At 43.6% G+C, this 13,895-nt stretch overlaps 1 protein-coding gene across 1 annotated transcript; it reads right to left on the bottom strand.

The window, feature by feature from the left end:
* Window positions 1-10,507: 10,507 nt before the first annotated feature.
* LOC126560927 (N-alpha-acetyltransferase 35, NatC auxiliary subunit) lies at window positions 10,508-13,697 on the bottom strand. The gene is made up of 11 exons (XM_050216877.1): window positions 13,660-13,697; window positions 13,472-13,599; window positions 13,264-13,409; window positions 12,971-13,194; window positions 12,644-12,878; window positions 12,532-12,570; window positions 12,322-12,442; window positions 11,877-12,058; window positions 11,612-11,806; window positions 10,762-11,541; window positions 10,508-10,653 (listed from the first exon to the last, which is right to left on the bottom strand). Exons 1-11 carry the CDS (start codon window positions 13,695-13,697, stop codon window positions 10,510-10,512), a joined length of 2,232 nt encoding a protein of 743 aa, XP_050072834.1. The 3' UTR covers window positions 10,508-10,509.
* Window positions 13,698-13,895: the final 198 nt, after the last annotated feature.

The raw sequence follows: 13,895 nt of genomic DNA, 5'->3' as shown, positions 1-13,895 counted from the left end.
ATGACTCGTTCACGTTCAAACATCCTTATCTATTGCTTTCTCCATGTGTGTGCGTGTTTGAGTACATGTTCGAGTTCTTTCCTCACTCGAGCAGTTAGACCGGATCAGACGGCAGATGAATATGCGATACGTTACATATGACTAGCAAAGTGGCAGCAGCACAGAAGTGGTAGTGGTAGTAGCACAACAATCGAGAAAAAAAAAAGAATCAAAAAGCCCGTACGTGAAGCGCTTAACCCTAAACAAACGGAAGATGTCGCGTATCCTTTATCCCAGGATCCCATCCCTTCCATCGCAATCCAGCCAGTTACGCGCTCCAGTCTTGGTTCAATGATTCAAACGGATGTGTCTGCCGGAAAGACAGGATTTAAAATTTTGAAACACACCATACTGTGCAGCGACATGTATCTGCCCGGGAGGGACCGATCGACGTACGTTCCTGTTCCCGGTAACAGAACAAACTGTTTTGTTTTTTGCTTTCTTCATTTTTCTCTCTCCCAAATACGTGTGGGACGTGGTACGTAATTCCAGCATCTCAATCGGTACTGTTGCACATCCATGCCGAGCGCCGGACAGATTGCCGGAGGTTCTCATTCACCGTTTCTGTTCCTTGTTTTATGCTTTGTTGCCGGTGTTCAGATAACAGAAACCTTCAAACACACGTATCCAGAAGCTAGGACACGCAGTTTGGATAGTTTTGCATGTAACGAAGGAACACTTTACTTAGAAACGATACCCGGAATAGTTTCTAGATGAAATGCAAAAGCGGAGAAGACACGAACTGACCGCAAAGCGGTAATACAGGTTAGCGCTGATTGTGAAGAGGGATAGAGTGAGAAAAAAGAAACAGAATTCCGTTTAAGAATTGACGATGCCAAAGGCGGTTTAAGCCACTCGTTCGTTCCCTAAGCTCCGAGATACAAATCCCATATCATCGTGGACAACGGCTTTTTCTTTTTTGCTATGCTCGTTGCTGTCTGACACTTCCTGCGGTGACTGGGACAGGTGACCGCCCGGTGAACTTTTATTGTGTAATTTATCTGCTTTGTTTCTTGTTTTTTGTGCGGTAATTTTTAAACACTTCCACTTGAGAACGCGTTAACACGTGAACAACCATGCGTCTCCATCGAGTATGGAAAGGCATGAGTTTGAGTTGGAAATTATTATTAAAACTACAAGGTTTTTTATAATGTTTAAGTTTTTTTTACATTCGTACAAAGTTTAAATTAAACTCTTGCTATTTCAATAAAGTTTTATTAACTTAACCTTCTAGCTACCATGTTTAAATAAAAAATTAACCACACCCATTCGATAGAAAATAGAAATAGAAAAGATGCGAAAAATTGTTATACTGACAGTGCGAACATTGCTAAAACTTTTCAATATTTTCAAACATTTCACCTCATTTTTCGGTTAGGTCAAATGTTTGAACCTTGAACCCTGTTGTTGACCTAATTTTACGGTAAGTTTTCAATTTTTGCTACCCACATAAAGCGATTTACGTCTGATTTTTAGCTATTTTTCTCTACATATATTAATTTATTGAAAAGGTTATGCGTTGTCCTATCTTCAAAACAAATACGTATTTTAAAAAGTTGTTCAAAAGCTCTGTGAATGAAAACAGATAATACAAAACAAATAAATATGAAAAAAATGCTTTTTCTTCTTCGATTAACGACCACGCCACGCCGGTCATCGAATGGCTTGCCGATACCACGTAGTTAGATATTCAGTCCTCACTACGGGGGAACAGTGTGGAAGAGGTTTGTACCCAGGTCCCTGCTTCTACTACCGGATCGCCCTCAGGGAGCGAAAAACATGCCACTGCTAAAAACGTTTTAAATAATTGTTTCAAAATACAATATTTACTTTAACAAAGATTGTCTTAAGATATTTTCATTTTTGAAGGATGTTACATGGAAGAATAGTGCCAAAAAATTGTGAAAATATGTGAAACAATATTCTAAAAAATTTAGAATGAGTGTTTACAACTTGCTACATCATAAATTTAACATATCTCTCCAATTTTTTTGTTTTATTATATAAAATTTCGTGTTTTTCATGTTAAGGACTGTATTAAAGAATGTTATTACACTTCCGGAAAACAAAAAACTCTCTCTCTCTTTGTTTCTCTCACACGCTCGCTGTTGTATCTCTCCCTCCATAAGGGAATTTAGCCAAATTACACAATAAAACGTATACCGTTTTTGTACGCTTTATGTCACGCTTTAATTTAATACGATTGTAGCACAATCATAAAACGTACCGTGTAACAATTTAACTGACGTGTGTACATCACACCACTTTATACTCTTCCTTTCGCAACAACAAAAAAAGAAAGAAAATGTGAGGAAAATGCAAATGCACGAGACCGATTCGCCTTTCCCACGTCCCCCGTTTGTGCCTTTGCCTATTTCATATACGGTCAACACACAAACACCTCTTCAAGAAGCTCGTTTCCTTCCTTTGCTTGAAAACAGTAAGAAAAACCCCTAAAGAAAAAAAAAGAAACAGACATTGCAACAACAAACCAACAAGAACAAATGCAAGTACAAATGCTGGCAAAGAAAATCGAAGCTACCGCTACAGCATCCATCCGTCGTCGTGTAAGTGTAAGTCCCCCGGACAGGACGTTCGGAGGTACAAAAATAACTCAGCAAACACTTATGCTGGCATTAAAAATGGAGAACCGACCGACAAACACCGGGAACTAGCATTTTTGGATGGATGGTGGAAATGAACAGGCAAACGGGAAACTGGAAACCTCTCCCGCCCTGTTTTCTTAATCCTATCCCCCCCCCCCATCCCCTCCCACCATCTCTACAACCATTTTGGCTTTGTCCAATGTTCCGTGCGTTCGTTCTTTGCCGTGGCGTGCACAAGAATGCGGAGAGTGATTATGGACGGTGTCGCTTCCCGGAAAACCAGAACACACGCACACACCTCAAGCCCCTCACCACAAAACCGTGCTTATTTTATGTGACTGCAGGGACAGAACAGAAAATTCGCTACGCTGCTATTACCACCCCACGTGTGTGAGTGTGTTACACGCTTGTGTACTTGTAATTTATTTCCGTACAATATTTATTTAACATTCGCACGTACAGACGCAGCTTACGTGTGTGTTTGTGTGTGTGTGTGTGCGGGGACATGACTTTCCAGCTTGTACTATGTGGCCAGGGCTTTCTTCTGTGCGTCTCAAGAAATTTGCCATTCAACATAAAATGCTTGAACAATTGAGCCACCTTTAACTTTGCACTTTAAAAGCTTCTAGTGTCACCACCAGCGACTGAAGTATTTTAAAGCACCCACCAAACCCTTCACCTGCACTTCTGAACCCTTCCCCCCCCCCCCCTCCTTCACGTTCATCCAACATGCTAATGGATGAAAGTTGGCTGATGAAAACGGTTTCGCTAGATGATACCTGATATGCATGTCGATCGTTACTGTCGTGCACCTAATCGCATTAGTGGTACGCGCAATCAGACATCTACACTAATTGCAATTTATATCTCCCGGTCCCGTATCCTTTTGTCCATCCATGTGTGGAGTGTGTGTGTGTGTGTGTCGGTAGGGCAACGGGGAATAAATGTTGTACCATATTGTGTTACCTCAAGGAAAAGGAAAAGGAGGATACCACTTCGAGTCACTTCTTCCATGTACCTGCATGGCTTGATAATGATTTGATACCAAGGATGGACGACACACATACACACACATATACGCTTTGGCTTGCATTACACGGGGTCGGTCGGTCGGTCGGTCGAACTTGCAAGCCCCAGCAGAGCGGGGCGTTAAAAAGCGTCACACGGTACCATGTCGGACCGTGCAACGTTTTCGGGCGAAGGTTGGACGCAATAGCGACCAACGACGTCGGCGACGAAGATGACTAATTACTGTGTGGCGCATCTCGCTTGTCTAGCAAAACCTTGCACGTACGAGAAGGCGTGTGCTTTCGTAATGGCGAAATTGGAGCAATGGGAATGATCGATGATGTTGTAGCGAAGAGCCTGGGAAAGATCTAAATATTGCAGCCGGTAGGAAAATGTGATAAAGTCAAGTTACAGCTAAGGGCTTTACGCAAATTATGGTTCATTTGTGTTACATTAACTGTCTAAATGTAATGTTTGTGACGATCACATTGCATTGGGGTATAACATTTGTACAACAACTAGCAGGGCTGTTGTCCGCCATCCACGATTGTATCCGATATGCCAGTTTCGGGGCGTCCTCGGTTTTGACCTGCTGTCGAAAAATCTGCATCGTCAAAAATAGCCATTTTTCGTCACCATACCATACCAAAGATAATCCTTAGCACCATCCGTTCAAATACGACCAGACGTCCTCCGTCAGTAACGATCGTCGCTGTCACTATCACCGTCAGAGCCACTGAAAAGCATGTATCTTGTTTTGTTCCTCATTCCAACCCTATCTGCCTCGCGTTTTAGTTGGTTGTACCGCTTCAGATGTCCTTCCACCCGCGAAGAGGCGAATGAGATCGTAGAGACGCAAAGCCGTTATAAATAAATCGAAAAAAAAAGTCTTCCACGAGGGGGTTATAGGGTAAAAACCGTGCCCTGGATGTACGAAACCCGCGCTTCGCATGACACCTTCCAGAGCTCCAGGTTTTTAAACAGCAAACAGGAGAGTCCGTTCCCTTGCCGCAGGGAGAGAACCGAACGATTCCGATAAGATGTACTGCTGTCGTTTCACAGCTCGATCCGATCTACAGTATCGTAGATCGTCTCGAGATCGCTGAACAGCTTGGTAGCTTGGTTGCTTTAGATAAAGTATGTAGTCAAGAGCGCAAGTCTGAAGAGTTGTTGGGACAAGATCCTATAGGCAGCATTTAGGACTGAAAATGCACAGTCCAGTGTGTCGCCCTTTTTGTATGTATTTTTTTGTTCGTTTGGCTGATATTCGCCTCTTTTCACCCGGATACGGAGGAGTTACGTCGTCATCATCAAGCTGGCTTCCGTAGTGTTGTGGTCTTCCGTAGTCAATATCTCACTGCTCGTTGAGGCACATCACCCCATTCAAAATTCTGAACAACTTGCGACTTTCCCCCGGCGTTGATAGCTGCTGCATCAGGCCGACTATCTAAACTTCTCACTGGTACGCGATGTTACTGATGATCAGCTCAAATCGAGCAAATGGAACCACAAGAGAAATACAAGCCACAGCTGACCATCTTAATGTCTAAGGTTGAACCACTTGGAAATAAATTCTCAAGCAACTGGTTGGTATGAAGGTGTATCAGTTACAGATTCTTGAACTGTAGGTTCAATCCACCTTTTTAAGGATATTGATGGATATTGAAATGCGATTATACATTTGGATCTTTTTGGATCTTACGAACTGAAAATTTAAGAGACTGAAAATATGACGTTTAGGAAGCTTTTCTTTTGTAGTTTGAGCCATGTATTTGTCATCGATTCTGTTGCTACTGGTCAATTGATGTACCTCCATGCTGACATAGTTCGATCCAAACCAAACTTTGTACACATTTTCAACGACTCAACTCTGCCTTCCAACAACACAAAAGAATGCCCCACAAATGGTAACGAGCTGCGGTTTTTCCGATTGTGTCGATCAATTGTCGGAAAATATAGTTATCCGCCACTCCACACGAACTCGCACACACACAGACAAAACCCAGGAATGCAGTTCCAACCTCCACACAAAACGCACTACTTCAAATTATGCATTTATCTTCCCTTACACGTGCGTCCTATCCAGGAAGTTTCGTACCGCTCACCACAAAGGTATGGGTATGTGTCAATAGCTAAACGCTTTATCGTGATAATGATAATAATTCGATTTACGTAACGCTTTCGGTGGAGTGTGGCGGTCGCATTGGCCTAAAACCCAGAGTTTACCTTCCCGAGCGCCGTTATGCGTAATAACAGCAATTGAAAGCTTCTTCTGCTGACTTCTGGCCCGGCAGTTGTCGGCCCGGTGTTGCCTGTTTCCTTTTGCGGATGGTCAATTCGAAGCGGCGTCCGGAAGCGGACAAATATTTGCATAAAATAGCTTCAGCTCGCAAAGGGCAAATCACACTGCGACTGCACGGGGGATGGCAGTCGACAGCACCGGAGAGCAACACTGGAGACGCAGAGTTTGTGCTCCGATTTCGTGTTCCATGTGTGTTTGCACAACGATTTTCGCCATTTTCGCCATTCCCAGGCTCTGCGTTGTTTGGGGCACGGTGTGAGCCACTTTGTTGTTGTCTGTCGAGGGCGGTGTGGTGGCTTCTTGTGCCATGCGAACCCCTTAGGACAGAGCCGGCATCATTTGCATCACAATTAGAGTATAAACTAATTCAGTGCGGGCACAGTGGACACCGAATGCCGCGCGTATCAGCGACAGAGGCATATGGGAAATGACATTTGCCATTTTGCCTTACACTTTCGTTTTCCCTTCGCAGACCTGTGCCTTTCGTCGTTACGTATAAACGTAAGAGTGAATCATACAGTTAGTGGTCATGGGAGTTCAAGTGTTTGTGTGCTGTTTGGAAGCGGTTGTCTGTTGCTCGAGGCCACCTGTGGTTGACATTTTGTGCGAGGAACTTTAACTTTGTATTAACCACCCACAAGCCCCTATCCTCGTGATTGGTGTAATGTGTGTTGTTTTGTCGGTCTAATTATAAGTCAAATTGATGTCTTCTGATGTGGTAAAATTCAGCAGCAAATCATGGTCCTTACTAGCGTAAAATTTTGAATCAATCATTAGCAAAATAGCGAGCCTCACCTCGGATACGGAATTTACCTTCCAACGAAAAATGTGCACACAATTGAACTTGCGTGTGAACGATGCCGGATGCATCCGGAACAGAGGTCCAGTTTCGATAAAGGCCGTAAATTGGAATTGTTAAATGATAAAAGCCTGACCAATCTGGGGTTCTGGGTCTGGATTTGTCGTTTCCGGCACAATTCGTACGATCCAACCGAAACCAACGAGCCAGACAGGTGGTTCTGGTTCTGGTGGAATTTTTGTCCGGAACACCGGAACAATTTTCAAACCAAACTCGCTTCCCGTTAATGAGCCATAGGATATCCCGTTTAGCCCGGGTAATTACAAACCCCCCCCCCCCCCTCCCCGCGACCAGTGCTACATAAACGATGGGCACGAAATTAATTGCCCCCAAAGCCTGTGGTTCGAGACCTGGTGTGTAGCAGCGTGGGAAGATTTATCGATTGTCCGGAACTCCGGAACGGTGGACGCGGAATCGATTCCCACATTCAAAAATGGGTTGAAAATTATCATCCACACAATCGAATTCTTCCAACCGGGTGATGTTTACGTGGCGTGATTGCTGGCGAGTTCGTCGTATCATTAAACCGCCAAAGAGAGAGCTGACCGGCACACGGTCGGTCGCGTAACAAGTCTAATTAATTTATCATCATAAATCCATTCGCCCATCGGTGGACGCGGGTGAATTGGAAAACTCATAGAGGTGTGGCTTTTATGGCCATACAGGTCATGTCCTGTTCAAGTCCGGAGCAGAATAGGTGCGAGTTTGGATGCAGATTTGGAACCGAAAATGTACACATTGCTTCCCCTTGTGCAAGGTGGACAAATAAATGACCGCGGGAGGGGGGGGGGGGGATATTGAAATCTAATTTACTTCCCCCACCGTGTATGTATTTTCCGTGCTTTGTGCAGCCGCTAATAAGGTTTAATGAGATTCGTTACATGCTTTGTCGGTCGTTCTCCTGCAGGCGATCGATGAGTGATCGGATCAGCCATAATCTCCAGTTGGTTTTTCTATACTTTCTAGTCTTTCTAGAGTAATCTGGCTGCGCGCTTTTGTGAGTTTAAAAATTGATAATCATATGTAATCATATGGTCAATTCTCATCAAATTGAAAATGAGATGCACGCCTCACAACTACGACGATTATCCCCAGTGATGCGCCGATCAATATTATCTGTGTGCGTTTGTTTACATTGCGTCCAGCTTCTGTAGAGCTCTAATGTTTATGAAGCATCCGGAATATGGGTGATCTGCTAGAACGAGGTCCAGCTTTCATATGTCTATTCACAGCTAGAAATCGAACGACCTCTTGAACTCCTTTTGGAGGTTATACAGAGTCAACGAAGAAGAAAATCTTTCGTTTTCTATAACTATAACTTCTATATCTTACAATTTTCTATAACCATCCGAGTTTTCCAAGAAACTTATAATTTAATGTTGATTTCAAATAATCCACGACACATGATTGACGAAATTCTTGGTCAATTTTGATTGGCAATAAGGGCTTCTAAGGCCTCTTAAATGACAAGATCTATTCGTAGGACAGTAGAGGTCCCTTGACAAGAGATTTCTTTGGCGAAGTCTTTTTGATGAGACTTCTTGGAATAGGGATCGATTGGACGAATTAAATAAAAACTACACATCATTTGTAACTTGTAACACCTAAAACTTCACCCCAATTCAGCTGTGGCTTTACAGCAACTGGATTCAGTGTACGTTTGTGTAGCAAGGGGAGAAAAAATAATTTCCATTTCACACACGCACCTTGTGCCAAGCTTCACCCCCCCCTCCCCCCCCCCCCCACATAACCCACACATCCCATCATCATTCGACAATATGGATGAAGTTCCGGACAAACTCCACTCAGCGGCAATTATCGTTTATTCGCAAAGTGCAACATTTTCTGTCGGAGCAACTTCGTGGCCGTTAGCGGCAAACGGTAAAGTGATATTAGCCAGTCGAACATACATACATTACACACCCTGCGGTATCATCATCATCATCGTCGGATGATAGGCTGCAAACATATGGGACGCACTTTAGACTTTCGCAGTTTGTCGGAGGGTGCACGAGCATACGTATACGTGCGAAGAACTGATGCTTGCGAAACATCTTTTATGCAATTATTTCCAATTGGTGATGGTGATGTTCCTAAGCTTGAAATTGTTTAACATTCGTTGCCAAACTCACTCAACTAACAAGACACTTATTGGCATTAAATAGTTCGACTTACAGCTCGCATCCCGGCAAAGCTGAGAATGTTCGTTAACATGTATGCAAAACTAAACCAACCCGAACCCTGAGACATTCCTCGGTTTGCTTGTCTAGCGCTAATGGCCATAAAACGTAACCGTTTACCATGACCATGTGGTGTGGATATGCTCGGTCTTGCAGGAGCCGGTATCCGGCTGGAATTCCTGGAGGATAAACTTAACATCCCATCGTTTCATCCAAGAGACCCGGTGTTGCTCGGTGGGTCACTGGCAAGCTTTTTACGACAGGACACCGTTACGAAATATTCCCATTTCCATCACCATTCCCAGCGCAGCTCATCTGGAGACTAATAAAATGATACATTGCATTGAAGCAATGGAATGAAAAAAGAGGGGGAAGGATGGAAAAACTTTCGCCCATAAACGCGATACAGGGATCATTTCGGTGATTGAATTATGTGCCATTTCCAGCTTCTGCCCCCGTTGGTTCAGCCATTAAAACGCGCTTGAGACGGGTAGATTTGACCTATTTCAATTCGGTAGTAGCCCCTGGCCCAGGAACGTTGTTTTACGACGAGTTGGACGGCGGAGCAGAGCACAAAACTTTGCTTTCGTAGATTAATCCGAATTCATTTGCATACGATTAAGTGAGTGTTGGAATAAAACATTCCCCTACATACGTATTAAGTTAATTAATAATAGTTGCTGCATCACACATCAGGTGCTGGTGGAAGGAAGACTTTCCAAGGACTTTTGCAACTATCACAGGTCTGGCTGTCTACTATTCAACCGAGCGAAGACCAACCAAGACTCGGAAGAGAAGCCATCTTAGTTGACCATTATTTATAACTACACACAGATAAGTAATTGGATAGGGTATTGCTCGATTTCTACTTTTAACTCAAAATACGGTCTTGCAGGCAAATTCCTCGATCGTTGGCTGGGATCTACTAAGTTACAACTGTCATAAAACTAAAAGTTCTTTTTTTTCTCTCCCAGTTAGTCAGTTAAACTACTTCATCTTGAATACCAAAGAATTAAATTCGTACAATAGAAAGTGGTGGAAAGCCAGAAGGGATTCTTAATATTTAAATAATTTAATCAGAGAGCGGCCTATGTAGACTACAGCGGCGCCGGTCTTCACACGGCAGGACTGGGGTTCAAATCCCATCTGGACCGTTCCGGATAAGAATAGACCATTATTGGTTGAATACTCACTGCCAATCGGCCATAATTCAGTCAGAGGACACCCACTTCTACTGGTTTAAGCCACAATTAATGCTCAACCAGTAGATCCCAACCGTTAGATATTTTAGAAGTAGTTATAATAATTTTTAAAAATCTTACCTTGCTTCTTTCAGCTTTCTTGGTTCAAAATCAAGCGATATTACGAAACGTGTCCACAGATTTCCATCCAAAAAGAAAAAAATAGCAACCTTTTATTCATTACCGTTCAACTTCGTTCGGGTTAGAGCTTCCTATTGAAATAAATTAAAGCACTAGGAGTTCGAACCTAGTAGTGAAACACTCCGTCGACCATTCACTTTCGCTGCTTGATGATCGGAAAGTATCGATGGCAGGAAAAGTCAAACTCGGGCGGCAACTTCGACTGCCGGCTGTGCCCACTGGCCAGCAGGTTCATCATGACAAAGTTCATCTTAGCCACCTTCACTATATCGTGCCACTGTAAAAAAGTGGAAAAAGAAAGCAATAATAATTTCAAAAAAACTAAAAAAAAAGATTTTAGTTTAGAGGCATTGCACCGCGGCGCGTGGCCGGTATCAAATCGTACCTCCTCGTCCGGATTGGGATACGTTTCGAGCAGTTTGCGTGCCTCATGAAAGTGTTTCGCCGCCGCCGCATACAGTTCCGTCGCTGGCGACTGTAGCATAATCATTTTCATATTCTTAAACTCACTGTACGGCATCGGGGGCGGCGTGGTGAGGTTCGCGAACGGTGCAAACCGGTGCTCGAACCGTACCTGCTCATTATCAAACATTGGCAACGGTTCCGGGATGCGTCCCTCCTTGATAAAACCGGCCAGCGCCTTATAGTATCCACCGCACAATGTTTCCAGTGCTTCATTAAAAAGGATTTCCTTCGCATCCGTCTTTGCCTTACGCTTTTTGGGCTTTGGTTTCTTTTGGTTCGATTTTAGCGCTTTCGGGTCGGCTGCATATTCCTGCTCGGCTAGGAACGTTTCCGCACGTGTCAGCGCCGATACGATCCAGCTAAACAGATACTGATACAGATACCAGAAGATGTACAGATACTCGTGCACACTGTATAGTTCGAGCTCCAGGCCGGCCAGCAGATAGAAGGACATGGCGCGCAAACAGTGATAAAACACCCACGTGCCAAAGCATGCTAGATGGCGCGAATTTTCACTTCTCGGCGTGAGTGAGTGCAGATACACGTCCACCCGTTCCGCACCATCCTGCAGTTCGGCAAAGCCGAGCAATATCCAGCCGAGATTGTCACGCTGCCGGGCCTGGTTGTAGCCGCAGAGGGCGAACAGTGAGTAGAAGCTTTGTTCGTTGTACTCGAAGAATGAGTTGATGCAGTTAATCGCCTAAAAAAGTATAAACAGTTTAAAACCACGGTACAGAATGAAAAATAATAGGGGAGAGAGCATCACATACGAAGGGATTGTTGTACAGCGGATTGTCCGGACGCAATGCCGGTGGTGCGATGAACGCTTTGACCGATTCCTTCAGCACCTCCGTGAGTGATTTCACACCGAACACCATCCGACCGGCCGGTAAGTACAGTGTTTGCGGTATACTCCGGGATAGCAAACACGGAGTATACTTTTTATTAAAGTCCATCAAAAAATTCTGTAACGGAAAACAATATTACATTCCAATGCGTAACAATCCTGAATGCCGGCAGTTAACGAAAACCCACCAGTGCTGCATGGTAGCTGGTGCAGTTGATAATTTTACACCCATGTTTGATGCGCTGAATTAGCTCCGTCAGGTATTGTATGCTAAGGTGTCGATCCTTGATCTTCGTACTGCGAGGAAATGTCGGTGGAAGTAAGCGTTGGTTGACCATCATAGAAAATCCCATCGGGTTAGGTGCATCCGCTGGAAGAGAAGCCAGAAAGATGACGAACGATGGTCAATCGATTTCATGAAACAGTGTACTTTAGTGTAGTACTCAATGAATCTTTTAGGAAGAGTCATTCATATGAATGTTAAATGAACAGTCATTCAAATAAAAAATCGACTACTAATCTTTTGGGATTTAAAAATTACGAATCGTTCATTCATACATTCATTCATTCCACTGAAAGATTCATTCAAATTCTTGAATCTAAATCAGATTCACCCAACAAAAGTCTACTTACATCCTTCTTCTGGTTGTGTTCCTAGTTCGATCGTTTTTTCTATCACCTGTGCCAGCTCCAGTGCTCCATTCAGTGCTTTCACGATGTCAATCATTTCTGTCTTCAACGAGACGGTAGATTGCTATAAAGAGACAATCGTAGTAGAATTATTTCGCCCGATCGTTTCAACGGTTTTTTTTTTTTTTTATTAAATCTAATATTCAAACGTACCGCGGCGACCTCCTGACCATGCTGCCATGTTGTTCCTTGCTGTAAGAATACAATAATTAGAAATTCAGCCAGATGTTATGCCTTTTTATCTTTTTTGTCCGATTTTACTCACCTTGAGTGGATACAATCCAACCAAACTGAACAAAAACAATCGTGTGAAACGAACGCGTGCCAGCAGCGCCTGTAGCTCTTCCTTCTCACGCTCATCCTCGGAATCTTTCGCCTTTTTGATCAGTTCCTCTTCTGCTGCCTTTAGCATATTGATCGCTTTCGTTTCCGTAACTTCCGCGCTCAGATTGCAATCGAACGAGCTGTGTTGAAAGTCTTCCTCCTCGTACACGTTTGCTCTGAGCGATGAAAAAAAATGTACCATATAAATAAGCCAAAGAAGTTCTTTGATCGATCCAGAGCAAGCCACAATCTCTCTATCTCTCCTTACCGGACGGTGAAATTCCGAATCAGATTAATAATCTTCTGTATTCCGATCGAGAACGATTTGATCGTTTTACACTCGATTTGGTTCGGTTTGTGCAGATACAGGCAGGTCAGCACCGTTTGTGCCATCGAGTGGCCCTCGAGCCAGGATGCCATGCACGAGTATACCGCATCGATGATGCCGATCGATTCTTTCGGCAGCAGATTGTTTAGCTTCATCTGTCCGGTCTGAAATATGGAGGAATACTTCCTATTTGCCATCATATTCTTAATCCGTCTAGAACTTAAACCCGTTACCTCTACAGCTGTATCGAAAGTTAGCGGTGTTGCCTCTCTATTGCAGCTCATGCCAGCATCCATTTTGGGGTCCATCATTTCAATAGCGGACATTGCTTCCAGCAAACCGAACATCGAATCATGCACCAGCTCGCCCAGTTTGAGCTCTACAAGAATGACAAAGTGACAATTTCGATGCATACTCCGTTCTCGCGTGCCTTTTTCTTACCTTTAACACATTCGAAGAAATCCTTTGTAATATCAACCCAATCATCGTGTGGGACTAACTTTTCTGCAGGTTTTCCCCCATCAGCCCGTGGTGATAGGGACAGATGTTGTGGCTCTTCTGTCGAGGGTCTAGAACCACGGGAAGGAAAGCATTAGTTTTCCGGCAAACTAGGAACTGTCCGTACTCACCCTTCGGTATGCACTTCTTGCACTGGATTTTCATTCATTTTGCCTGAAAATTACGGATTTTTATTTGCGAAATTTGTTAGCGTAAAATAAATAAACAGGACTGGACTTGGCTAGCTGTCAAAATTATTTTCTTCACCAAAACAATCCCTCGCACAGTGTTACACGTTACGGAATGATACTCATTTTTCCTTTGCTTTCCTTTGAGATGATTATTTTAAAATACTGCAACTTTGTGA

This window comes from Anopheles maculipalpis, chromosome 3RL (genome assembly GCF_943734695.1).
Source record: "Anopheles maculipalpis chromosome 3RL, idAnoMacuDA_375_x, whole genome shotgun sequence".
NCBI classification, from domain to species: domain Eukaryota; kingdom Metazoa; phylum Arthropoda; class Insecta; order Diptera; family Culicidae; genus Anopheles; species Anopheles maculipalpis.
The sequence above is the reverse complement of the archived record's forward strand: the minus strand, read 5'-3'. Positions and strand labels throughout refer to the sequence as shown.

Coding starts and splice junctions, on each gene's coding strand:
- LOC126560927 (XM_050216877.1), bottom strand. CDS start 13,697: ATGAATGAAAATCCAGTGCAAGAAGTGCATACCGAAGG. Junction 12,571..12,643: donor TTGGATTGTATCCACTCAAG/GTGAGTAAAATC, acceptor GTATTCTTACAG/CAAGGAACAACATGGCAGCA. Junction 10,654..10,761: donor ATCCCAATCCGGACGAGGAG/GTACGATTTGAT, acceptor ACTTTTTTACAG/TGGCACGATATAGTGAAGGT.